Source organism: Macrotis lagotis, chromosome 3 (assembly GCF_037893015.1).
Source record: "Macrotis lagotis isolate mMagLag1 chromosome 3, bilby.v1.9.chrom.fasta, whole genome shotgun sequence".
NCBI lineage: Eukaryota > Metazoa > Chordata > Mammalia > Peramelemorphia > Peramelidae > Macrotis > Macrotis lagotis.
Window position 1 is genome coordinate 233,816,586 of NC_133660.1, and position 26,475 is coordinate 233,843,060.

Below are 26,475 nucleotides of genomic sequence, written 5' to 3' on the forward strand. Positions count from 1 at the left end.
TTTATTATTATTACTAATTTACTAATAATAGTAGTAAAGGAACTACTTCTGACAACATAGATCAACATCTCTGCAATTTATAGTCTTAGAACAATAAGAGATTAGTGACTTTGCTCAGGGAAACATTCATCCAGTATACAGTAGAAAAGGAACTGAAACCCTGGCTTCCTGGTTCCAAGACTAGCCCTGAAGAAGGTACTAATCAGAAAATAAGCTGAGTCTTGAAGAGAACCAGTGATTGCAAAAAGATGAAAAAGCAAGTCACTCCAAGCATGGGTTAGAGTCTGGGTAAATAGGAGGAAACTGCAGTGCTATATATGGGAAACCATGTATGGAGAACCACAGGCTTATGGTCTGGTACATTATCCATAGGAAAGCAACTGATATGCAATTGGCTTGGGAAGGTACCATCATCTCAACGTAGCTGGAAAGAACTTTATGAATAAAGCAGCTCATTTTAGAACTGAGAAAACTAAGGCAGACAGAGGCTAAGTGACTTGCTCAAGGTCACACAACAGGTGCCAAATTGTGAAAGCCTTTACTGCAAAAAAACCCAAATTTATCTTTTATCCAAGAGGCAAAATTGTAACAACTGAAATATATCGAGCAGGGGAGCAATATGATCAAAATGGTCCCTCAAAAATATCAGTTTGGAGGGGGATAGAGGGTGAATTGAAAAAAAAAAATACTGGAGCACAAGACCACTTAAGAGGCTATTGCAATAGTCTCGGGGAGAGATGCTGAAGATACAGAAATATATTTCACTCAACAGGAAAATGGGTTAGAAGGGAGAGAATGGGAAAAAGGAATATTAGCAGGAGAGTAGAATAAGGGAAGGATTAGTCCTAAGCCAACAGGCTGTAAGGTTGTACAAAAGCATTTATAACTCTTTGAGATGGCAAAGGATAAGAATCTGAGGCAGTACCCATAAATTGGGCAATGAATAAACAAATGATGATATTTAGATGTGGGAATACTATTGTATCATAGTATATCACAGTATATATCAAAGTGTTATGCCCAATAAGGATTTCATAGGACAAACGAAGAAACATGCTACCTACTTTCTGATACAAAAGTGAAGGAGGGGCAGCTAGGTGGTGCAGTGGATAGAGCACTGGTCCTGGAGTCAGGAGGACCTGAGTTCAAATCTGGCCTCAGACATTTAATAATTACCTAGCTGTGTAGCCTTGGGCAAGCCACTTAACCCCATTGCCTTGCAAAAAAAGTGAAAGAATAAGACTTTTTTGTACATAGTCAGTGTGGAAATTTTTGCATTAGCTTTGGTTTTTCTCATGTTTTCAGTGGGGTAAGGGAAGTTTAAGATAAAAAAGGGAGAAGGTAAATCTTGACTGATTAAAACAAAATATTTTTTATGAAAAGTAAAAGGAGAGTTAGAAAGAGAAGAAGGTTTGGGAGAAAATGAGTTCAGTCTTCCATACACTGATTTTAAGATATCTATGAGACATCCCATTCAAGTTATTCAAAATCAATTGGAGATGTAAGTCTTGAGGTCAGGAGAAAGGTTTTTACTGTTCAGTCATTTCAGTCATGTTTGATTCTTTGTGACCCCATTTGAGGTTTTCTTGGCAAAGATAGTAGAGTGATTTGCCATTTCTTTCTTTAAATCATTTTACAGATGAGGAAACTGAGGTAAACAGGGTTTCTGATTCCTGACCCAGTGCAGAATTCACTGCTTCACCTAGCTGCCCCAGGAGAAAGGTTAGAACTAGATAAATTGATCAGTGAGTCATATGCATTGAAATGATCATTGAATCCATGAGAACTAATAAAACTATAAAGCATTGTAGTATCTAGAGAGAAGAGAACCCAAGAGAACCCAAGAGAACCCAAAATTAGTGAACATGATGACCTAATTGAAGATTCCAGCAAAGGAGACAGAGAAGAAGTCAGACATGTAAGAGGAGAAACCATGAGAGAAGTGTCAGGAAAACCTAGGGAGAAAAAAGCAGCAAGAGAAGAGAGTGAGCAACAGTGTCAGAATCTGAAAAGACATGAAAAAGGGTATATATAAAAAGTTCATTAGATTTGGTGCTCAAAACTGATTGGTAACTTTGGAAAGAGCAATTTCAGTTAAATGACAAGGTCAGAAGAAAGATGACAGAGACTTGAGAAAACAATGAGAGGAAAAGAAGTAGAGGCAACAATTGACTAAAGGTCTTCTGATGATTATTACTCTTTGTATAATTACTTGAAAGTCACAATCCATCTGAGTCTCAGACACCATAAACGGGGTCAACCGTACTTATCCACAGGACTCCCTATGAAAGATGCTTTATGAAGCTGAATGCCCCACAGAAGTGTGAATAGCTGTTGCCTTTTTGTAGAAGTCTAAATTGGACAAGATGACCTCTGAAGTCCTTTCTGGCTCTGAGAATCTCAAATTTTGGAAAATATTTATGGAGTGGAATGGAGTCCTGGCTCCCTCTCATGGATACCTTCTTATTAAACTCAGCACTGGACACACAGAGTCATTGAATTTATAGGAATAAATTGAGAAGACAGATGACAGTTACTTGACATTCCAGGGTCACTTCCCAATGACTTTCAGAGGTATATAACTCCCAAGGGGGGCTTTGAGAGCAGAGTATTCCACGTGGAAGAGAAGTCTGGCTTCTGTGAATGTGGTCAAGTCAGGAGCAATGGAAAATTTAAAGAATGTGTTGAAGATGCCAAAGTCACTGATTTCTAGCAACCTGGAGATTTCTAAACCCTGCACATACTTACTGTCCTGAGAATTCCAGCTAAAGAGAGGTTCTTCTGGATTCTCTGTTCTTTCAGGAGGCTGGATCATGTAAACCTTTAGGGTCAATGGTTTGGGTCAGAATCCAGAAATAGCAAAAGAGAATTCTTTTAGTTCCTTATGTATCAGGTACTCAGGTTCCAAAGACAGAAATAGCATTGGTTTCACTGGGGGGAGAGAGAGAGATAAGTGAGGAGAGGAGAGGGAAGAAATCTCATAAACTAAACCTGATCACTCTTAGAGACCCCAAGTTTCATACAGTTAGTCAATTAGTTAGTTAGTTAGTAGATGATTGATGCTGTCATCTGAATATCTCATATGATTACATCATCATATACCATGATTGCACATTTTGTAATATTGTACAATTGCACAGTTATGTTTATTACAATGAGAGGGAATTCTGCACAGACATCTTTGTCACTTGCCCTTACCAGAACCATCTCACCCCATTGCCTGATTTCATAAGAAACAGGACTTATGGTGATGATCTGGTTCTACAAGAGTCCTTGGCCTTTGAATAGGAGCTTTTTCCACCCTTGTCAGGAAGGCTCCTCAGCATTCTAGATAGTTAGTTAGCTAGTCAGTCAGTTAGTTAACTAGTTAGAAGATGTTCTCATTCACAGACCTAAGGTAAGGAGACAACACCAAAGAAAAAACTCTGGATTAGGTGTTCAGTGATTCAACTTAAATTTAAATTATCTGAGACCAAAATCTTATAAAAATAAATGCTAAAAAAATGTTTTTACAGATAATTGGGAAAAAATTAATTTCTTTAATTGTAAAACAAGAAGTTTGGGTTATTTCTAGGTTCATTACAGGGCCAAGATTCTAGGATTCTAAGGAAAGGTTCATGTCAGTGACTGAGGGAAACTTCAGGATATGTTCTTTCAATTTTAGGTTGATTTTGATTCCTGGTAGAGGACAGTGGACATGACTCCTAATTATTCTAGCTCTGAGATGTTTGTCCTTCATTATTGAAGAAAACCATAACATCAGGGGGGGTGTGCCATGGTAAGCATATGAATTGGATGTGAGAGTGAGGGGGTGCTGGGCTAAGTAACATAGATTCTTCCAGAATTATCTAGGTCCAGTGGCCACATATGAACCAGAATGACCGGAGATGGCCCTGGATGTGAGGTGATCACGGTTAAAGTGAGTTGTCCAAATTCACACAGAGTCAAGTGTCTGAGGTCAGATTTGAATTCCTGTCCTCCCGACTCCAAGGCTGCCTCCTAGCCAGAGGTAAGCAGGATTATTCAGCCTACTTCCTTTAAAAGTATACCTAAATGTATTGAGCATAAATAGTTCCATTCATTCTCTTTAAGCTACAAAAGAGCAGATCTCATATCCCTCTTATATTATAGACTGCAAAACTGAGACCTTTAGAGGGCCAGTGACTTGGCTAGGGCCATCAGCTGAGTCAAAGGAGCAATTGGCTCCCTTTGTCCCAATACCCCCTGCATTGGAGCTGGTTTTCTGATATCAGTGTCTCCCATACTCACATTCATTTCCCTATTTCTTTCTCAGTACATAGCAAAGGCAGCCTGGCATGGCAGAAAAAGTTAGAAAGGCTGACTTCTAGTGCTGGCTCCCTCATGAACTCACTGTGTAACCTTGGGAAAGTCCTTCGACTTCTCTGATCCTCAACTTCCATTTCTGACAAATGGGCTTATGAGAACATTTGCCTAATGCCTCACAGGCCTGTCATGCAGATCCCATAAGACAATTGTATGGATAAAAGTACTCTTCCAAATAAAATGCAGGCAATCTTTATTAACATTCCTCTTCTAAATCCTTTGAAATTGTCCAATTGCAGCATGGGGATAAACTTAAAATCTTTGACCTTGGGCCTAGGAAGGGCTATTGTTCTCTCCTCTAAGGACCAGCCTAGATAAATGCAGATAAGCTCATCCCAAGAGAACTGGAAATCTGGAAAGGATTGCCTTCAGCTACAGAAAGTCTCTGAATGGCTTTCTACCAAAGGAGAAAGGACCTCCATAGGTGGAGATGGATGAAATCAGAGCTTTCAGAAACCACAGAATGAGACCTTTTATGATCCTTGAAGAGCCCACCCAGTCCAACTCCTTTATTGTACAGATGAGGAAACTGAGGCCAGAAAAGTTGGATGATTTGCCCAAAGTCAAACAGTTCCTAATTTGTTGAGATAGGATTGAAACCTAAGTCTTTCTAATCCAAGTCCAGTGTTTTCCCCTGAATTGCTTTGTTTTAAAGTCCTGACAAAATATTCACTTTGCTTCCATGCCAAGTGCTGACACAGGATCCTACCTGGTATCAAACAGTTCTGTTCCTTCAAGGAATGGGAACCTTCTCTGGAGCATCCCATACAGGACAGAGCCCTTATTCAGAGGCCACAGCCCTCACAGTGTAGATGCCCTTCAGTGGCTCTCTCCACTCTACTCCATGCTCATCTTAACCCTGGAGTGTCTGGACCAAAATTAACCTCTTTCTTACCTTTCCTGAAATGTAGAAACCAAATGACCCCAACCAAGACAAATAGAATCACTGTGATGATCAGCCCAGAGAAAATGGCATAATTCCCATGTTCTACAAAATAAGGAAAGAGAAAATGTTTACAGTACCATTGACAAGACTCCCCGTTCTTGGAAAGTGTTTGTTGGGAAGCCACTGGCCTCGGGGTTCTGTTATGGCACCTGCCCCAGTCATTGAGGCCCTGACTCCTCTTCTGAGTATACTGGCCTTTCCTCTACATAATAGCAATAAGCCAGACACCTCCATTACCCTCTGGATGTCCTTCTCTGGGCTCTTCCTCTTGATCTCCCAATAGAGGAAGAATCTAATCTCATCTCCCTCAGTACACCCAGACTCAAAATCCCACTGGTCATCTGATCCAGTTTAGAAGGTGAGGCTTTGCCCACTGTCAGTAATTCAAGTGCCTAGCTACATTAACTGCTTCTGCTTAGATCATGAGCATTCTCAATCATTTTCCTGTACATCATAAACTCTTTTAGCATAAACTCTGAAGAAGCCCATGGATCCCTTCTCAGTGTCATATTTTAAGTGCATAAAATACGTAGGATTCCATAGGAGACAAATTTTGTTCAAATACAGTTATCCAAATATCTTTTAGGTTTCTTTTTTTTTTTTAGGGTTTTTTTTTTTGCAAGGCAATGGGGTGAAGTGGCTTGCCCAAGGCCACACAGCTAGGTAATTATTAAGTGTCTGATGCCAGATTTGAACCCAGGTACTCCTGACTCCAAGGCCGGTGCTTTATCCACTGCGCCACCTAGCCGCCCCCCAAATATCTTTTAAAACAAGTTCACAGAAGATGGCAACAAGAAGGGATCGAGTTTTAGGAGCTCTCTGATAAAACTCATAAGCTAAGGACTCTAACTAAACTTTCGAGAGACAGAACCCACAAAGGGACCCAGAGAGGCAGTTCTCCTACTCAAGGTAACCTGGAAAAGAGCAGAAAGGCTCTGCTCCCCAGGGTCGGAGGGCTAGCCTGACAGAGGGGCAGCCCTCCAGAGTGAAAGAACTTCAGCCTCCTGGAGGCAGCCCCAGGGCACTGGGAGCCACAGCTCACAGCAGTGGGGGAGTCTCCTGAGCTGCACCCCGAGGAGCACTGGGCACAAAGTGGGGGAACAGCGGGGGACCTCTGCCAGAGCAAGCACGTGGAGTCCAGCCCTCAGGGCACACAGCTAGCAGCTTGGTCTTTCCCCAGCCCTGATCCAGGAAACAGAAGCAGGCTGAGCCAGTAAGCAGGAGCCTCCAGGGCATGAGCCCATTGAGCTAAGGGAGGGGAGTGAAGAGAGACTGCAGAGCTATGTCCTCTGCCTCTGGAACAGGACTCTGGGGTTCTGACCACCTTCAGATCCTGATAGCAGTCTAGGCCCCGCCATAGAACAGCAGGCCCCCCCCCACCTCAGCCCTGTGGCAGAGGGAGGCATTTATGGTCATTCACAGGCCAGGAGGGAGGACAGAGCCTCACACACTGAGACCCTTGTGGGAGTGTCCCAAAAGCTCAGGAAGCACCCCAAAACCAGGCCCAGGCTGGGAAAATGAGCAAGCAGAGAAACAAAAGGAAGACCATTGAGAAATATTTTGCATATGAGCCCAAGAAGGATCAAAATACTCAGTCTGAAGATGAGGAAGCACAAGCTCCTGCATCTAAAGACTCCAAGAAAAACAGAAATTGGGCTCAGGCTATAACAGAGCTCAAAAAAGACTTTGAAAATCAAATGAGGGAGTTGGAAGAAAAACTAGGAAAAGAAAGGAGAGAGATGCAGGAAAAACATGAAAATGAAGTCAGCAGCTTAGTCAAGGAAATCCAAAAAAATGCTGAAGAAAATAGCGTGCTAAAAACCAGCTTAGGACAAATGGATAAAACAGTTCAAAAAGTTATGGAGGAGAAGAATGCTTTAAAAAGCAAAATTGGCCAGATGGAAAAAGAGATAAGAAAACTCTCTGAGGAGAACAAATCCTTCAGACAAAGAATAGAATTCAGGGAGATTGATGAATTTACCAGAAATCAGGAATCAATACTTCAAAACCAAAAAAATGAAAAATTAGAAGAAAATGTGAAATATCTCATTGAAAAAACAACTGATATGGACAACAGACTTAGGAAAGATAATTTTAAAATTATTGGAATACCTGAAAGTCATGATTAGGAAAAGAGCCTTGACATCATTTTCTTTTTTCTTTTTTTTTTGACATCATTTTCAAAGAATTACTACAGGAAAATTGCCCTGATATTCTAGAAGCAGAGGGCAAAATCGAAATGGAGAGAATCCACCGATTCCCCCGAGAAAGAGATCCCAAAAAACCAACCCCTAGAAATATCATAGCCAAGTTCCAGAACTCCCAAGTCAAAGAGAAAATATTACAAGCAGCCAGAAGGACACAGTTCAAATATCGTGGAGCTGCAGTCAGGATCACACAGGACTTAGCAGCAACTACATTGGAAGCTCGTAGGACTTGGAATACAATATACTGGAAGGCAAAAGAGCTTAGAATGCAGCCAAGAATGAACTACCCAGCAAGGCTGAATGTCCTCTTTCAGGGGAAAAAGATGGACTTTCAATGAACCAGGGGAATTTCAAAGGTTCCTTTTGGAATGGCCAGAGCTGAACAGAAGGTTTGATCTTCAGATACAGGATTCACATGAAGCATGGAGATTGGAGGAGAGGGGGGAAATATGAGGGACTTAATGAGGATGAACTGCATGTATAGAAAAATGATACTGATAATATTCATATGAACCTTCTCAGTTAATAGAGCAGGTAGAGGGAGCTTTTATAGTTGAAGCACAGGAGAAAGCTGAATTCGAAGATAAAATATGGTGTAAAAATGGAGTCAATAGAAAAAAGGGAAATGGAATGGGAGAAAGAAAAAGGAGAGGGGGAATAGTCCAAGATATTTCACATAATAAGATTTTTTTTATTACAATGATATGGAAGCGGGGAGACAAGGGAGAATGAGGGAACCTTTGCTCTCATCAGAGATGGCTAGGAGAGGAAACAGCATATATACTCAATGGGGTATAGGCATCTGGAGTAAGAAGGATGGGGGAGCAGGGGGAAGGGGTGGGGATGTGAATAAAGGAGGAGAGGATGGACCATGGGGGGAGAGTCGTCAGATATGACACATTTTCTTTTTTACTTCTTGCAAGGGGCTGGGATTGGAAGGCCTGTCCAGGACCATAGGGCCAGGTGGATTCTGGGCCTAAGGGGTGGTATGGGGGCTCAGGGCTTCTTGGCCCCAGGACCAGGGATCTGTCTGCTGAGCCACTCAGCGACCCTACAGCAGAGTCAGAGTGAAAGGAGAGAGAAAATAGAGTACATGGTAGTGGAGGGAGTTGCAATCAGCAATGGCAACGTTGGAAAAATATGGAAGTAACTTTTGTGATGGACTTACCATAAAGAATGTGATCCACCCGTGACAGAGTTGTTGGTGTTGGAACAAAGACTGAAGCACATTTTTTGTTATTATTATTTGGGGGAGGGTGCAGGGCAAGTGGGGCTGGGTGGCCTGCCTGGGGCCACATAGCAGGGTGATCTTTGGGTGTCTGGGGCTGGATTTGGACCCAGGTGCTCCTGGATCAAGGGCCAATGCTCTGTCTGCCACCCAGCCACCCCTACTATTATTACTATTTTATTTTATTTTGGGTCTTTTTTTTCCTTCTTTTTGGTTTTTGCAGGGCAGTGGAGATGGGGTGGCTTGCATGTCACACAGCTGGGTGATTGTTGGGTTTACGAGGTTGGATGTGGGCTCGGGTACTCGTGGCTCCAGGGCTGATGCTTCGTCCATTGCGCCACCTGGCCATATCTACAATTATTACAATTATTTTTTTTAATTTTAATTTTTTTTCTCTCTCCCCTTTACTTTTTTCGCCCAAGCAAGTCTATCTATATTCATGGGGGGAGGGGTATTTTGTTTACTTGTAAACAAGAATATTTTATTAATGTAAAAAAAATTGTACAAAATGAGAATAAAAAAATAAATTAAAAAAAGAAAGAAAAAAAAACAAGTTCACAGGGGGTGGCTAGGTGGTGCAGTAGATAGAGCACCAGCCTTGGAGTCAGGAGTACCTGGGTTCAAATCCGACCTCAGACACTTAATAATACCTAGCCATGTGGCCACTTAACCCCATTGCCTTGAAAAATCTAAAAAAAAAAAAACCCAAGTTCACAGACCCTAGGTTAAAAACCTTTGCTTTCAATAATCTTTGACTTGCTTTACTTTTAAATATCTTTTTGTTCCTTTAAATGTCTGATTCTAATTTGTAAATCAATCAAAAGTCTTCTTGGAAATGGGTGATAAAGATGGTTTAGCAAATAGCTAAATAAAACTGACACCTATGCAGAAGCCCCATATGCCTAGATTGTGCTCCTCAAACCACTAAGTATTGTTAGGCATCCCAGGTGTCCCTCTATCTTTAGCAACACAAGAAATTTGAAGTCATTTTAAACAATAAGACCTTTAAATAACTAAATGAGATAATATCTGTAAAGTGTTGGCATAAAGTCGGTACATAATAATTGCTGTTTCTTTTCTCTTCCCTTCTTCATACCATGCATTAAAAAATTGCAAAAGTTGAAAACTCTTTTACATGTAATTGGGAAAAAATTAAATACAAAAAATTGAAAACATGATCAGATATCATTATGGGGAACCTTACATTAGTCTAAATAGAAAAAGAGCAAAGAAGGAAAGAGAAAAAGAGAGAGAAGAAGAAAAGGAAAAGAGGACAGGAAAGGAAAGTAAGAGGAAGAAAGAGAGAAAGAGAAAGGAAGAGAAGAAAAGAAAAGATCTTCTCATGGTCCAGAAGAAGAAAGGAATAAACATTTATTTGGTGTCTACTATTTGCCAGATACTATGTGAACCACTTTATGAATATTATCTCATTTGATCATGAACTGAACAGAGATCACTTTACTTCCAAAAGAATATTGGGCTAAGGGGACCCCAGTAGACAACAGAAACCTACTAGACAAACAATATCTACCCTACTTTCAGGTCCAATTATGTTTTAAGGCTATGTTCATTTTAGAGTAGAATTCACTAAATCGACAGTTAAACCTCATTTTGAAAAAAAATCAAGAAATATGTAATAACGCCTACCTATGGTAAACATGTATTCTATATGTTATTGACTGTTCTGAATTTGAGAGTCTGGTCACAGGATCAATCCTGTCAAAGATTCCTCAGGGATTCAGGGATGGAAGGAAGAACAATAATGTGTCACGGTCATAGGAACGCTGAGCTACCGTGAGGTAGACAGGAATTCGGAGACTATGCCACATTAATAGATGTCCCTATTGTCTTCCAGAATCATTGGTAGCATTGAACATACAACTTTGTTCTTAATAAACTGATTCAAAGATGGTGTCCTTAGGATCACTATCTGCAAGGTGATATGAATTGACTGATGATAGGACTACATATTGGTGCATTCCAGAAGGTGCTCTTTATCTCCTTTGATGGAGGGTTGAACTGCAAGAAGGGAGATCTCACCAATGACTAAGTGCCCACTGGAACCCAGACATTCCACCATCTTATCATTCATTAAATGATCTACACCTCCAAACTCCAAAGGCACACACACACATGTGCATGCACATATATACATATACACACATGGTCTTCACTTATATGGAATCTCCACAAAACCAATACATTCATACATGTATATGTGTGTGTATATATACATATATATATACATGTATATATATATATACATATTCTCTGGATTATTTTATGGGTAGTGAAATTGAGGCACACAAGTTGAAATTGGAGTCAAAGATAGAACTGAGACTGATCCACTAAGAACCTCCCTCCCTGATTCAAACTTCGATATCTCAAGTATCCATTATCCCATGATGGTGATCACTCCACCCTGACAGATTGTATCCCTTCCACACTATAGCAGACTGTTGGAGGAATTGTACTCAATAGGTGCTCAATAAATGCCTTTGGCTAAGAGCTAATGGTGAGCTAGAAAGACCACTGGGGTTAGAAATAGAAGACTTGGATTCTAGTCCCAGCTTGGATACTTCTTGGCTGTATGACCACAGCAAGTGACTAAAATTTATGGGTTCCTGAGTTTTCCTGTGCTATAAAATTGGTATAATGACTTTTGCATCACCTCTTGTGGGGAATATGCTTTATATGTGTTCTAGAAATAGAAGTTATCATTAATGACTGACCATCAACTGATCTAGAGAACTCTCCCCCAGTCCTCCCCTGCTTCCAGATAGACCTCTTACTATGAGCCATCCAACACCTAAGGAAATTTCAAACCAAGTCCCTGCACACTCACCCACCACATCCAATATGATTGTCCCCTGGGCTCTCCTAGGAAACTGGATCACCTCACACCTGTACTCTCCTCTTTCTTGAATCTGGATATGGGACAAGTAGAGTGAGGCATCTCCCCACCTCCGCCTTGACATTGATATTTTGGCTCCAGGTCTGAATGCAGTCTGGTGTCCTCTGTACAATTCAAAGACTTTGATCTCCTTGTCAGAGTTCAGACTTCTCAGGAACCACCTGATTTCAATATCTCTGATGTCCAGGGGTAAAATATCAGAGCTGGAAAACTCACAGAAGATGATTACATTTCCACCCAGAGAAACTACTTGGATTTTTCCATCCATCTTTGCTTGGAGGGAATCTGAAAGAATGAGAAAGAAAAGTGCATGAGCCGACACCAACCCCCTAAGTCGCCTTTGTGCTATACATAGAGCAGAAGGGTAAATCACATGATGAGAAAGATACAACTATATGGATAGAGAAGCTAGAAACTGCAGAAGTAGTGGCAGGACCAACAGTAGCAACAGCAGAACAGTAACAATTAACATTTATATAATATATTAATATTTGTAAAATGTTGCACATATGTTGGGAGACATCTGCTATTATTATCCACATTCCACAGATGAGAAAACTGAGGCTCATTAGATTATCATGAGAAATGCAAATAGAAGAGTAGATTTGGAACCTAGAAGACAAGTTCAAATTCAAATCACAGATTTATTAGGTATCTGAGGCAAGATTTGGACTCCTCTTCCAGGCTCCAACTCCAGTACTCTATTTACTATGCCATATAACTCCATATGTGTGTGTCACAATGAGATAAAGGTGATACAACAATCAAGAAGACTCATCTTCCTGGGTTTAAATCTGGCCTCAGACATTAAATACTTAATAACTGTGTGACCTTGGGCAAGTCATTTAACCATGATTGCCTCATATCCAAGGCCATCTACAGTCGTCCTGATTCGTATCTGGACACCAGATCCAGATGACTCTGGAGGAGAAAGTGAGTGGGGCAGTTAGGTGGCACAGTGGATAGAGCACTGGCCCTGGAGTCCGGAGGACCTAAGTTCAAATCTGACCTCTGACTCTTAATAATTCCCTAGTCTAACCTTGAGCAACTCACTTAACCCCATTGCCTTGCAGAATAAAGGACAAACATCATTATCATCATTGTTATCATAATCATCATCATCATCATCATCATCATCAAATGGTATATGTGCAAGGCCAGACTCACATGTTTGGAGAAGTTAGCAAATTTTTTTTCCACGCCCATCTACTCTCCCTAAATAAAGTGACCCTGCCCATGATGTCTCCTCTCTTCCCCCTCACACACATGGTTCACACTTGTCACCACATTTGCAGGTGGGATGTTACCCTCTTCCTATTCAAAGATGATTCACCCTTCAAGACCCAAATCCTCATATAGCCTATCTGGACTGATCTAATATTTGAAAGCTAAACTTCCTTTCAATATACTTTCATTATATTATATTACTATATCACATCACATATCATATATTATATTATATATTTCTTTAGAATTTATACTCAGAGATTATCTGATACACCCCTTCTCATTTTAAAGAGGAAAAAAGTGAGACCTAATAAAGGATTTTACTGAGCTAGAAAAAAATAGTAACAAAATTCATCTGAAGCAACAAAAGGGCAAGAATAGCAAGGAAACTGATGAAAAAAATGTAAAGGAAGATGGCCTAGCTTTACCAGATCTAAAACTATACCATAAAGTGGCAGTCATCAAAATTGCCTAGTACTGGTTAAGAAATAGAGTAGTGAATCAGTGGATTAGGATAGGTTCAAAAGAAACCACAATAAATGACTGCAGCAATCTACTGTTTGACAAACCCACAGACATCAGCTTCTGGGAGAAGAACTCATTATTTGACAAAAATTATTGGGAAAACTGGAAAATAGTAGGGTAAAAACCAGGCATAGACCCACATCAAACACACTATACCAAAATAAGGTCAAAATGGGTACAGGATTTAGAAATAAAGGAAGGGCAACACCATAGATAAATTAATAAACCAAGAAATACTCTATCAGATCTATGGAAAGGGGATAAATTTATGACCAAATAAGAATTAGAGTACATTTATAAATTGCAAAATGAATTATTTTGACTATAGTAAATTTAAAAGTTTTTGCATTAATAAAACCAATGCTGTCAAAATTAGAAGGAAGGCAGAAAGCTGAGAAACAATATCCACAGCTAGGAATTCTGATAAAGGTTCATTTCTAAAATATATAGAGAATTCATCAAATTTATAAGGTTATAAGTCATTCCCCAATTCATAAATGGTCAAAGGATATGAATAGACAATTTTCAAATGAAGAAATTAAAGCTATATGTAATCATATGAAAAAATACTCCAAATCATTGATTAGAAAAATGCAAATTAAAACAATAATGAGATATCACCTCACATCTATCAGATTGGTCAAGATGAGGAAAAAGGGGAAATGATCAATATTGGAGAGGTTATGGGAGGATTGGGACATTGATGTATTGCTGGTGGAGTTGTGAACGGATCCAACCATTCTGGAGAGCAATATGGAACTATGCCCAAAGAGCAATAAAATGTCCATTCCCTTTGACCCAGCAATTCCAATTCTAGTACTATATCCAGAAGAAATCATAAAAAATGGGAAATGCCCCCACATGTTCCAAAATATTCATAGCAGCTCTTTTTTTGTAGTGGCTAAGAATTGGAAATTGAGGGAATGTCCAACAATTGGGTAGCTAAACAAGTTATGGTACATGAATACTATGGAATATTATTGTTCTATAAGAAACCATAAATGGTCTGACTCTAGAGAAGCATGGAATGAGTTACAGGATCTGATGCTCAACAAAGGAAATAAAACCAAGGGAACAATGTACATATTAACAGCAACATTGTGAGATGATCAACCTTAATGGAAGCAGCTCCTCTCGGCAGTTCAGAGAGGCTATGGACAATGTTATTCCCATCCAGAGGAAGAAAAACAAAATAACCCCCCCCCAAAAAAAAAAACCACAACAAAACAAAAAAACCTTTCAGAATCTGATGAACACTTTATAAAAATTATTTCTTATGACTTTTTTCCTTAATTCTAATTCCTTATATCAAAAATGACTGATCTGTAAACACATTAATCAAAAATATGTATGTACAATGATAATCTGACTGTTTGCCACTGAGGTGTGTGGGGTGGGAAGGGAGGGTGGAAGGAAATTTTGTAACTTAAAAATATACATATGCATATGAATGAAAAAAAAAAAAGAAAAATGAAAGAAAAGGAAAGAATCTGCCCTTGGTCATCTAGAAAGTAAGTGACAGAGTCTCATTCAACTTCTAACTTCAAATCCAAAATCTTTTCTTGTATTTCTAACATTGAGACAGGCTAGTTTTACAATATTGTCACAAGTTTGTGGTCATAAAATTACCATACCAATGCTCTGACCAGTATTATGATAAAACATGGTGCTTCAATAATATGGTAAAGACTCCATCCAATCTGTTTCTTCATCTCAACAATTTAATCTTGATCTATGCATATCACGGAAGCAAATGTAAAGACTGCCTCAGATTGCCTTCTGTTGGGGGGAGGGGGAAGAGAAGGGAGGGAGGAAGAAGTTGTAAAATTCAAAATATTGAAAAAAAATGGTTGGCAGAAACTACCATTGTATGTAATTGGAAAACAAATAAAAATTTGTAAGTAGAAAAACGAACCAAAAAAGACCCTATCCAAAAGGCCAGGGTCTCCCACTGTATTTAGATCATTACCAGAAGTCCCTGCTTCCTATTAGTGAAGATGGTTCTGGAAGAGGCAGTGAAAAGAATGTCTTTGCTTACTATAATCAACCCAATGTCCTAGTCATGCTGTCATTTATATGATATTATGGTCTTCAAGAATGAAGGACAGTCATCAGCATCATCAACATCGTATACAATGGGATATGAGCAAAGTCAAACTCACAACTGGAGAGACTGGCAAAATTTTCTTTGCAAAGGATAACAACATATGTATCTCTAACTTTCTTTTTTTTTCAGTTTTTTTTCCCCTAAATTAAAGGAAATAGCCCTTGAATTTTGTTCAAACTCCACAGTTCTTTCTCTGGATACAGATGGTATTCTCCACCACAGACAGCCCCAAATTGTCCCTGATTGTTGCACTGATGGAATGAGCCAGTCCATCAAGGTTGATCATCATCCCCATGTTGCTGTTAGGGCGTACAGTGTTTTTCTGGTTCTGTTCATCTCACTCAGCATCAGTTCATGCAAATCCCTCCAGGCTTCCCTGAAATCCCATCCCTCCAGATTTCTAATAGAACAATAGTGTTCCATGACATACATATACCACAGTTAGCTAAGCCATTCCCCAATTGAAGGACATTTACTTGATTTCCAGTTTTTGCCACCACAAACAGGGCTTCTATGAATATTTTTGTACAAGTGATGTTTTTACCCTTTTTCATCATCTCTTCAGGGTATAGACCCAGTAGTGCTATTTCTGGATCAAACGGTATGCACATTTTTGTTGCCCTTTGGACGTAGTTCCAAATTTCTCTCCAGAAAGGTTGAATGAGTTCACAGCTCCACCAACAATGTAATAGTGTACCAGATTTCCCACAACCCTTCCAACAATGATAATTATCCTTTCTGGTCATATTGGCCAGTCTGTGTATCTCTAACTTTCAACAAGAGCAGTATTTTCCCCTTCTCTGACCTCTCACCCTAGAGAAATTATTATTGCTAACAATATCTTGGGGAGATTAATAAGTTCTCTCTTCTTGCAAATTCATAATTTTAAAAAGTTAATCTCTTGAAGAACATTACTGGAAATGAGACTGAATGAACTCTTCTCAATCAGAAAGACCCCATCCAACTTTGCAAGGAATTTAATTATTGTGTCCTATTCTAGCTTGGTTGGAGACAGATCCTTTTGTCTAAATAACCCAAAGTTGTGAGTGGGTCTGCAATACAGAGATAATTTCTCAGTCCAAGAATGACTAGTATCATCCTCAGCCCCTCACTGAATACCTACTATATAAACTGTGAGCCCTCCCTTCCATGACTGTCTTTGATCTAAGGGAGACAGTTAAATGATCATCCTTTTATTAATAACCGACCAGTCTTATTAACAAAATGGTTAAATTACTCAGAAACTATGTACCTTGAATCTTCTAAATTATTACACATCCATACTAGACCAATCAGAATGAAAACAGATGGGAATTATAAATGTCATAGAAATTTCTGGCAAAATTCCCTAAACCAATGCAGGGTAACTTCTTCTCTGTATTTATAGTCTTAAAAATTGTCAAAACTACTAAGCGGTCAAGTGATTTAATTGTCCAGGATCACACAGTCAGTATGTATCACTGGAAAGATTTGAACTCGGCTTTTCCTGGCTTTGAAGTCACCTCTCTGGATCAGGCCTAGAGGTTTATTGAAGATTGTAGTAACAGATAGTAAATGTGTATTTGGTGTGAAATATTGGCCCTTCATTTTGTGACATACAGAAAAAGTCCTGAACCTGAAGCCCTAAGGTTTTAAGGTCTTCAGTTAAGCATAGTAGATCAGTAATGATGGTCTGTGACTTGTTTGGGGGACACTCTGGCTCACAAAATCTTTATCTGGAAAATGAGGAAGCATCAGATCATTGACTTAGAGATGGAAAGGGATTTAGAGTTTTATCTAATCTCATTCCCTGATTTTTCAGGTATGTCTCTTGGTCAGAGGGCACTTTAAATCACAGTTCTGGGACTCTGAGCTTACATCCATTGATGTGAAATTCAATACTTCTATTATGAAACATTAGATAGCCTTGAAAGCCTTTCCACTTTGGAAGTTGTGTTCAATTCTGAATATCGAAAGAGAGGTTTGGGGGAGTGGTTAGGTGGTGCAGCGGATAGAGCACTGGCACTGGAGTCAGGAGTACCTGAGTTCAAATCCGGCCTCAGACAGTTAATAATTACCTAGCTGTGTGGTCTTGGGCAAGTCATTTAACCTCATTGACTTACAAAAAAAAAGAAAGAGAGGTTTGAGAAGGGTTTGGATTTCATTGAGATAAGAAGGATGTGAGATGTTATCAATGTCTGTAAACTTGTGAATATTCATAGAAGATATGCCTATTAAAAAATAAATAAATAAACAAACAAATAAATAAATAAATCAAACCTTCCCAGCATCAATGGTCTTGTGAGCCTCTTAGTTTGAGACAGAAAAATACAACAAATAGAAGTTATGTGTGGGGGTAAAAGAGAGTATGGGGGGACAGTATTTGGGTGGGCTGGAGGTCTGTGAAGGTATACTCAAAGAGGTAGGGGGAAGGGGGTGGGGTAAGAGAGAGAAGACCTTATAGCAGAACTACTGGACCCAACATCTTCAACTCTAGAGACTGCCTTGTTGACTCACACACCGGGCCCCTGGTCTGGGAAAGAAAAAAGAAGCCCCCAGATTCCATTTCTAATTCTGCTGCCTGTGTAAATTATTTTAACAATCTCTTTTCCTTTCTGGGTCTCAGTTTCCTCCAACATCAAATAAAAAAGCAGGACAAAGCAATCCCATAGATCTCTCCAAGCTCTGAGTTTATATATGAGGTCTGGGACTAAACCAGGAAAGATGGCGGAATAACCCCCCATTCAGCAACCAGCTTTACCTTTCCTTGGAGATTGTCTGTATGGAATCCTCCTAAATCCCTAATACCAATGCTTTAATCCCATAGATGCCCCAGAGGTGAGGGGCTAGTGAGGAGGCAGAGAGGAAAGGAAGGGGTCATGGAATGAAGAAGTTAATTTTGTACACATATTACCATTGTCTCTCACTGTTACTACAGATTAGGAAAAATAGAATCCTGGGGTTCTTGATTTCATTTTTTTAAGGTTCCATTTTTAAATCAGCAATAATTAAACAAATGAAATAATTGTCATCTCCATAATGATGACTCATTCATTGACATATTCACCTTCTGGGTCTCACCAGAACCTTAGTACTGCATTAACGTTTGCCTACTGGAGCATGACCCAGTTCAGGGAACAGAGATCAGCAACAAGCTCAGTGCAGAGAAGTCAGAGGCTTTCAATCAGAACAAAGATCAGCAAATGAGACCCCTGGATCCAGGCTCAACAGACCAATGGTACAGCAGGCCAGCTACAAGGGCTCCAATACCAGTGCAGATAGCATATTGAAAGCCCCAGAACTCCTATGCAACCAGAAGGACTTGACTCAGCCACCTCAGGACAGTGAGCAAGCTGCCAACATGAAAAGTCTGTAAGCAGTCCCCTTCCCAAACAAGAAACTTGGAACAGTGACCCTATGGTCCAGAAGCAGAATTCAAAATGAATAAGAAAAGTCAGAGAAAAGTCCTGACCATAGAAAGCTACTCTGGCAATAAGTAAGAGTAAAACACCATCTCAGAAGAGGATGGCGGAAAGAGTACTACCCCAGAAGAGAATGTGAATTGGTCTGAAGCCCAGAAAGAATTCTTGGAAGAACATGAAATAAAAATCAAGTAGAAAAATTGGGGAAAGAAAAGCAAGTGAAATTCAACAGCTTGGAAAAGAATCACAAAAATTGAATGAAGAAAACAACTTCTTTAAGCATACAATTGGTCAAATTAAAAAGGAAAAACAAAACCTAACTGAAAAAAAAAATCCCTTAAAAACTAGATTTGGGCAAGTGGACTTAGCCATAAATGATTTATGAGACATCAAGAATCAGTCAAGCAAAATTTTTTAAAAATGAAAAAATAAAAGAAAATGGAAAATATTTCATTGGAAAAACAACTGAGAGATAATTTAACAATTAATAGACTATTTGAAAGCCATGATCAAGAAAAGAGTCTAGACAACATTTATCAAGAAAACAATAATGAAAACAGCCCTGATATTATAGAACTACATGGTAAAATAATCATTGAAAGAATCCACTTATCAACTCTTGAAAGAGATCCCAAAATGAAAACTCCAAGGAATATTGTAGTCAAATTCCAGAATTATCAGGTTTAGGAGAAAATATTATAGGCAGCCAGGAAGAAACAATTCAAATATCAAGTAGCTACAGTCAGAATTATGCAGGCCTTGGCAGCATCAACATCAAAGGATCTAAGGACCTGGAATATGATATTCCAGAGGGCAAAGAAACTTAGCTTATAATCAAGAATCAATGATCCAGAAAAATTGAGCATACTTTTTCAAGGGAAAAGATAAGCATTTAACAAAATAGGTGACATTTGAATTTTTCTAATGAAAAGACTAGAACTGAACAAAAAAAATTGATCTCCAAATATGAGATTCAAGAGATACATAAAAAAGGTAAACGGGGGAAAAATGTTATTCAATAAGAATAAACTGGTTGCATCCCTTCACAGGATGATGATGACAATACTTGTTACTCTTGGATATCTTTATTAGAAGCAGTGTAATTATCGGGTATGGGGAAAAGTTCATTATGAAGGGATGATATGAAAATTAAGACAATAAAAAATCATATTAGGAAAAGGGGAGAGGGAAAAGCAGAATTGGGTAAATAACAACACATAAAGTGTTACAGTAGAAAGAAAGAAGGGAGGGGGTGAGAGTTGCTTGAATCTTAATCTCATCAGATTTGACTCAAAGAGGGAATAGACTCAGATAGTTTAGAAATTTATCTTATCCTACATGGAACCAAGAAGGAAAGGGGGAAAGAAAAGGGAGGCAGGGGTCCTGGTAGAAGAGAGAATAGATTGAGGAAGTCAATGGACAGAAGCAAAACACTGGTGAAGAGGGATAGGGTAAAAAGAAAAAGAAAAGTACAATGGGGAAAAGATAAGATAGAGGGTAACACAGAGTTATTAATCATAACTCTGAATGTGAATGGGATGAACTCTCCCATAAAATGGAAGTAGATAGCAGAGAGGAATAAAAAAACAGAATCCTCAGGGCGGCTAGGTGGTGCAGTGAATAGAGCACTGGCCCCAGAGTCAGGAGTACCTGAGTTCAAATCCAACCTCAGACACTTAATAATTACCTAGCTGTGTGACCTTGGGCAAGCCACTTAACCCCATTGCCTTACAAAAACCTAAAAAAAAAAAACAACCCTCCAATATGTTGTTTACAAGAAACACACTTGAAACAGAAAGTTAAAGAGTAAATGTAAAAAAGGTGGAGCAGAATATATTATGCTTCAGTGGAAGTAAAAAGAAAACCAGGGAAACAATCCTTTTCTAGACAAAGCAAAAGCAAAAATTGATCTCATTAAAAGGGGATAAGAAAGGAGACTACAACTTCCTAAAACATACCATAGGCAATGATATAATATCAATGCTAAATATATATAGGCCAACTGGTATAGCATCCAAATTCTTAGAGAAGAACATATAGACAGCAAAACTATATTAGTGGGGGGACTTCAACCTCCTTCTCTCAGAATTAGATAAATCTAACCACAAAATAAATAAGAAAGTTAAGGAAGGGAATAGAATTTTAGACAAGTTAGATATGATAGACTTCTAGAGAAAATTGAATGGGGATAGAAAGGAATCTTTTTCTCAGTGGTACAGGCACCTACACAAAAATTGGTCATGTATTAGGGGAATAAAAACCTCACCATTGGGGGTGGCTAGGTGACGCAGTGTATAGAGCACCAGCCCTGGAGTCAGGAGTTCAAATCTGGTCTCAGACACGTAATAATTACCTAGCTGTGTGGCCTTGGGCAAGCCACTTAACCCCATTTGCCTTGCAAAAAAACCTAAAAAAAACCCCTCACAATCAATTGCAGAAAGGCAGAAATATTAAATGTATTCTTTTCAGATTATGATGCAATAAAAATTACCTATAATTAAAGGACTATGGAAAAATTCACTGCCAATGAGGAGGAAATTAAAATAATTCAGTGCGATTTTGCTCAATTGTGTGCCAATAAATCTGACAATCTGGACAATTTAATTTTTGTAGATGTTCATCTATATTCCTTAGATTAACAGAAAAGGAAATAAAATATTTAAATAACTCCATTTCAGAAAAAGAAATTCAATAAGCCATCAGTGAATTCTCTAAGGAAAAATCTTCAGGTTCAAATATTCACAAGTTAATTCTATCAAATATTTAAAGAACAATTCATTCCAATTCTATATAAGCTATTTGAAAAAAACAGGCAAAGAAAGAATTCTACCAAATCTTCCTATGACACCAATATGACACTGATACCTAAAACAAGAATAGTCAAAATGTAGAAAACTATAGACCAATTTCCATATTGAATATTGATCCAAAAATTGTAAATGAGTTACTACCAAAGAGATTACAGCAAGTTGTCACTAGGATAATATACTATGATCAGGTAGAATTTATACCAGGAATGCAAGGATGGTGCAACATCAGGAAAACTTTCATAACAAAAATCTATCAGTTACAAAATTTACAGAAATTATATAATTATCTTAATAGATGATGAAAAAAGCTTTGACAAAATACGCATCTATTCCTATTACAAAACAGTAGAGAGCATAGGAATAAATGGAATTTTCCTTAAAATGATAAATAGTATCTATCTAAAATTATCAGTAAGCATTATATGTAATAGGGATACGCTAGAAGCATTCCCAAAAGGATCAGGTGGAACAAGGATGCCTATTATCACCAATATTTTTCAATATTGTATTAGATATGTTAGTTTTGACATAAAAGAAGAAAAAAGGAATTAGAGTAGGCAATAAGGAACAAAACTCAGTCTTTGCAAATGATATGATGGTATACTTAGAGAATTCTAAAAAACTACTTGAAACAATTAACAATTTTAGCAAAGCTATAGGATATAAAATAAACCTACATAAATCATCAGCATTTCTATATATTATTAACAAAGCCCAACAAAAGAGATAGAAAGAGAAATTCCATTAAGTAGCTGAAGACCACATAAAATAATTGGAAGTCTACCTACCAGACAAATTCAGACATCCATATGAATGCAATTACAAAATACTTTTCACACAAATAAAGGTCAAATCTACATTGGAAAAATATCAATTGTTCATGGGTTCAGACAAGCTAATATAATAAAAATGACAACTCTACCTAAATCAAATTGTTTTTCAGTGCCAAAAGATCAAGAACATCAATGTAAATTCTTTTGTTCTCTAATATTTAATATGAATGAGTGCTGTATTTTGTCAAAAATATTTTCAAGATTTATTGAGGTTATTTCAGTTAGTTTTGGTTTTGATATGGTCAATAAAACTGATTGTTTTCCTTATATTGAACCATTCCTTCATTCCTGGCATAAATCCAAAAAAGGAAGGTGGTCTATCTATATGAGATCTAAAACTGCATTATAAAGCAGCACTTATCAAAATTGTCTGATAGTGATTAAGAAATAAGAGTGGTGGGGCAGCTAGGTAGCACAGTGGACAGAGCGCCGGCCCTGGAGTCAGGAGTACTTGGGTTCAAATCCGACCTCAGACACTTAATAATTACCTAGCCGTGTGGCCTTGGGCAAGTCACTTAACCCAATTGCCTTGAAAAATCTAAAAAAAAAAAAAAGAAGAGCAGTAGACTAGATTGGGTACAAAAGAAATAGTAGTAAATGGCTAGTGTAATCAATTGGTTGATGAACCCAAAGACTCCAGTTTCTGGGATAAGAACTCACTGTTTGATAAAAACTTCTGAAATCGAAAGATTATATAGCAGAAACTAGGTATAGATCAACATTTCATACCCTATAAAAAGATAAGGTTGAAATGTATACAGAATTTAGACATGAAGGGTAATACGAGAAGTTAATTAGGAGAACAAGCAATAGTTTATCAGCTTTAAAGCGAGGGGAGAAGTTTATGAACAAACAAGAGATAGAGAACATTATAAAATGCAAACTATAATTTTTATTACATTAAATTAAAATGGTTTTGTACAAATAAAACCAATGCAACCAAAATTTGAAGGAATGCAGAAAGCTGGGAAACAATTTTTGCAGCTAGGGTTTCTGCTAATAAACTCATTTCTAAACTATAGAGAGAGCTGAATCAAATTTATAAGAATACAAGTCAATCTCCAATTAATAAATGGTCAAAGGATATGAACATGCAGTTTTCAGATGAAAAAAATTAAATCTATCAATATAAAATGCTTATTAATTTGAGAAATACAAATTAAAACAATTCTGAATAAGAAACAATTCCACCTCACACCCATCAGCTTGGCCAATATGCAGAAATGGAAAATGGTCTATGTTGGAGGGGATGTGGGAAAATTGGGACACCAATGCCTTGTTGGTGGAGTTGCAAACCAATCTAACTATTCTAGAGAATAATTTGGAACTATGCCCAAATGGCAATAAAATTGTACATACACTTTGATCTGGCAATACTACTAGGACTATACACCAAAGAAATCATTTTAAAAAGTAGAAAGAAGGGGCAGCTAGGTGGCACAGTGTATAGAGCACCAACCCTAGAGGCAGGGGGACCTGAGTTCAAATCCAGCCTCAGACACTTAATAATTGTCTAGCTGTGTGATCTCAGACAAGTCACTTAACCCCATTGCCTTGCAAAAAATCTAAAAAGTAAAGAAGTGAAAGACTCATATGTACAAAAAAATATTTATAGCAACTTTTTTTTGGTGGCAAAGAATTGGAAATTGAGATGTCCATTAATTGGGGAATGACTAAAAAGCATTGTAGTATTTAAATGTGATATAGTACTATTTTTCTATAAGAAATCATGACTAGGCAGACTTCAGAAAAGCCTGGAAAAACTTATATGAACTAATTCTGAGAGAAGTAAGCAGAACCAGTAGAACATTGTATACATGAAAGCAACATCATATGATGATCAACTATGACAGACTTAGGTCTCTTCCACAGTATAATGATGAAAAACAATTCTAAAAGACTTGTGATATAAAATGCCATCTGCATTCAGAGAAAGAACTGTGGGGTCTGAATGAAGACAAAAGCATACTATTTTCAATTTTTAAAACTTGTTTTATGCTTTTTTTTTTGCCACCACTCATGGTTTTTTTCTCCTTTTGTTATTCTTATTTCAAAATATGACTAATATGGAAACAGAGTCATATGTATAACCTATTTCAGATTATTGACTGTTAAGGCAACAGGATATAGAAGAGAGGAAGGGAGAGAATGTGGAAGTCAAAATCTTACCAAAAAATGAACGTTGAAAACTATCTTTGCATGTAATTGGAAAAATCAATTAATTTTTTAAAAAATATTAAAGAATTTGAACAAGTGGTTTTCAGATGAAGAAATTAAAATGATAGTCATTTGAAAAAATGCTTCAAAAATTATTGATTAGAGAAATGCAAATTAAAGCAACTCTGTGATATCACTTCACACTTATCAGATTGACTAAAATGACAAAAAGAAAATGATGAATATTAGAGGAACACTGGAAGGAATGTGGGAAAACTGTAATACCAGTGTACTGTTGGTGGAGTTGTGAACTGATCTAATCATTCTGGAAAGCAATTTAGAAATATGACCAAAGGGCTTTGATCCAGCAATACAACTTCTAGATCCATGCCCCAAAGAGATCAGGAAAAAAAAGGGAAAGACTCACATATACAAAAATATTTATAGCTGTTCTTTTTGTCATTGAAAAGTTGGAAAATGAGGGGATGCCCATCAATTGGGGAATGACTGAACAAATTATAGTACATTAATGAAATGGAGTTCATTATAAAATATAATTCAATAATAAATCACCAGTGGGAAGACTTCAGAAAAGCCTGGAAAGACTTGCATAATTGATGCTGAGTGAATTGAGCAGAACTAAGAGAACATTGTACACAATAACAGCAACATTTCTCAGCAGTTCCATGATCAGGGATAATTCTAAAAGTCTTGTGATGGGAAATATCATCCACATCCAGAGAAAAAGCTATGAATTTTGAATGCAGACCAAAGCATACTATTTTCACTTCTCCAAATTTGTTTTATGGGTTCTTTTTTTCTTTTTCTCATGATTTTATTTCCCTGTAGTTCTGATTCTTCGTTCATAAATTGACTAATGTGGAAATAATGTAAAACATGATTGTACATGTATAAGCTATATTAAATTACCTATCATTAGGAGGAAGAAGGGGAAAAAATGCAGGGCCCAAATGTTTATCCCCCAAAAAATGTTGAAACCTCTCTTTGCATGTAATTGAAACAATAAAATACAATAACATTAGAAATTGGCAACAACAAAAAAGAATCTACTCAAAAACCACATGAAGCCTTTCCTAATGTATTCAATTGCTCTCCAAAATTGCTGTCTATTTAACTAATGTGTATTTATTTCCCTTTTATTTATTCTGTATATTGTAATAAATGCACATATATTTAGATGTATATGAATTTTTTAAAAAGTCAGTGAGATGGCCTGAAGTTAGGAAGACTTGAATCCTACTTTAGACACTAACTAGCTATATTACCCTGTGTAAGTCACTTAATTTCTCTAAATCTCAGTTTCCTTTTATGTAAATTAGAAATGATAATACCAATTCATAGGATTGTTGCATGAAGAGCAAATGATGTATCATAGGGACAATGCTTAACAAACCTTAGAGTGAGTTTTTATATTAATGCTGTTCTTGATATGGACAAGAATGCTTATAGTTTTCCCAGTTTTAAGCCAACTCTGCATTCCTGGTATAGATCTAACCTGGTCATGGTATATGTTGTGACTAGCCTCATGTCACACAGCTAGTAAGTGTCTGAGGGCAGATTTGAACTCAGTTCCTACTGACTCCAGGACCACTTGCTCTATCCACTGTGCCACCTAACTACATTGTTAGATTGACTTTATGCCAGTAAAAGTAATAAGTTTTAAACCTGAAAATAAACTCAGGCTTGGAGACATTCTGTTTAAAATGACTTTTGAAAGATCCCATATTAGTATCATTATCATGATTTGATGTCTCC

General features: G+C 37.7%; 1 protein-coding gene across 2 annotated transcripts in view; it reads right to left on the minus strand.

Annotated features, from left to right (window-relative positions):
• The window catches only part of NCR3LG1 (natural killer cell cytotoxicity receptor 3 ligand 1), a 68,595-nt gene that overhangs the window by 30,462 nt on the left and 11,658 nt on the right, over positions 1–26,475 (minus strand). For both annotated transcript variants that reach the window (XM_074230182.1, XM_074230181.1), the window contains 3 exons: positions 11,571–11,924; positions 5,240–5,332; positions 2,749–2,931 (listed from right to left, as the gene is read on the minus strand). In XM_074230182.1, coding sequence (XP_074086283.1) covers positions 2,843–2,931; positions 5,240–5,332; positions 11,571–11,924 — 536 coding nt within the window. In that variant the 3' untranslated portion in view covers positions 2,749–2,842. The remainder of the gene's footprint in view (positions 1–2,748; positions 2,932–5,239; positions 5,333–11,570; positions 11,925–26,475) is intronic.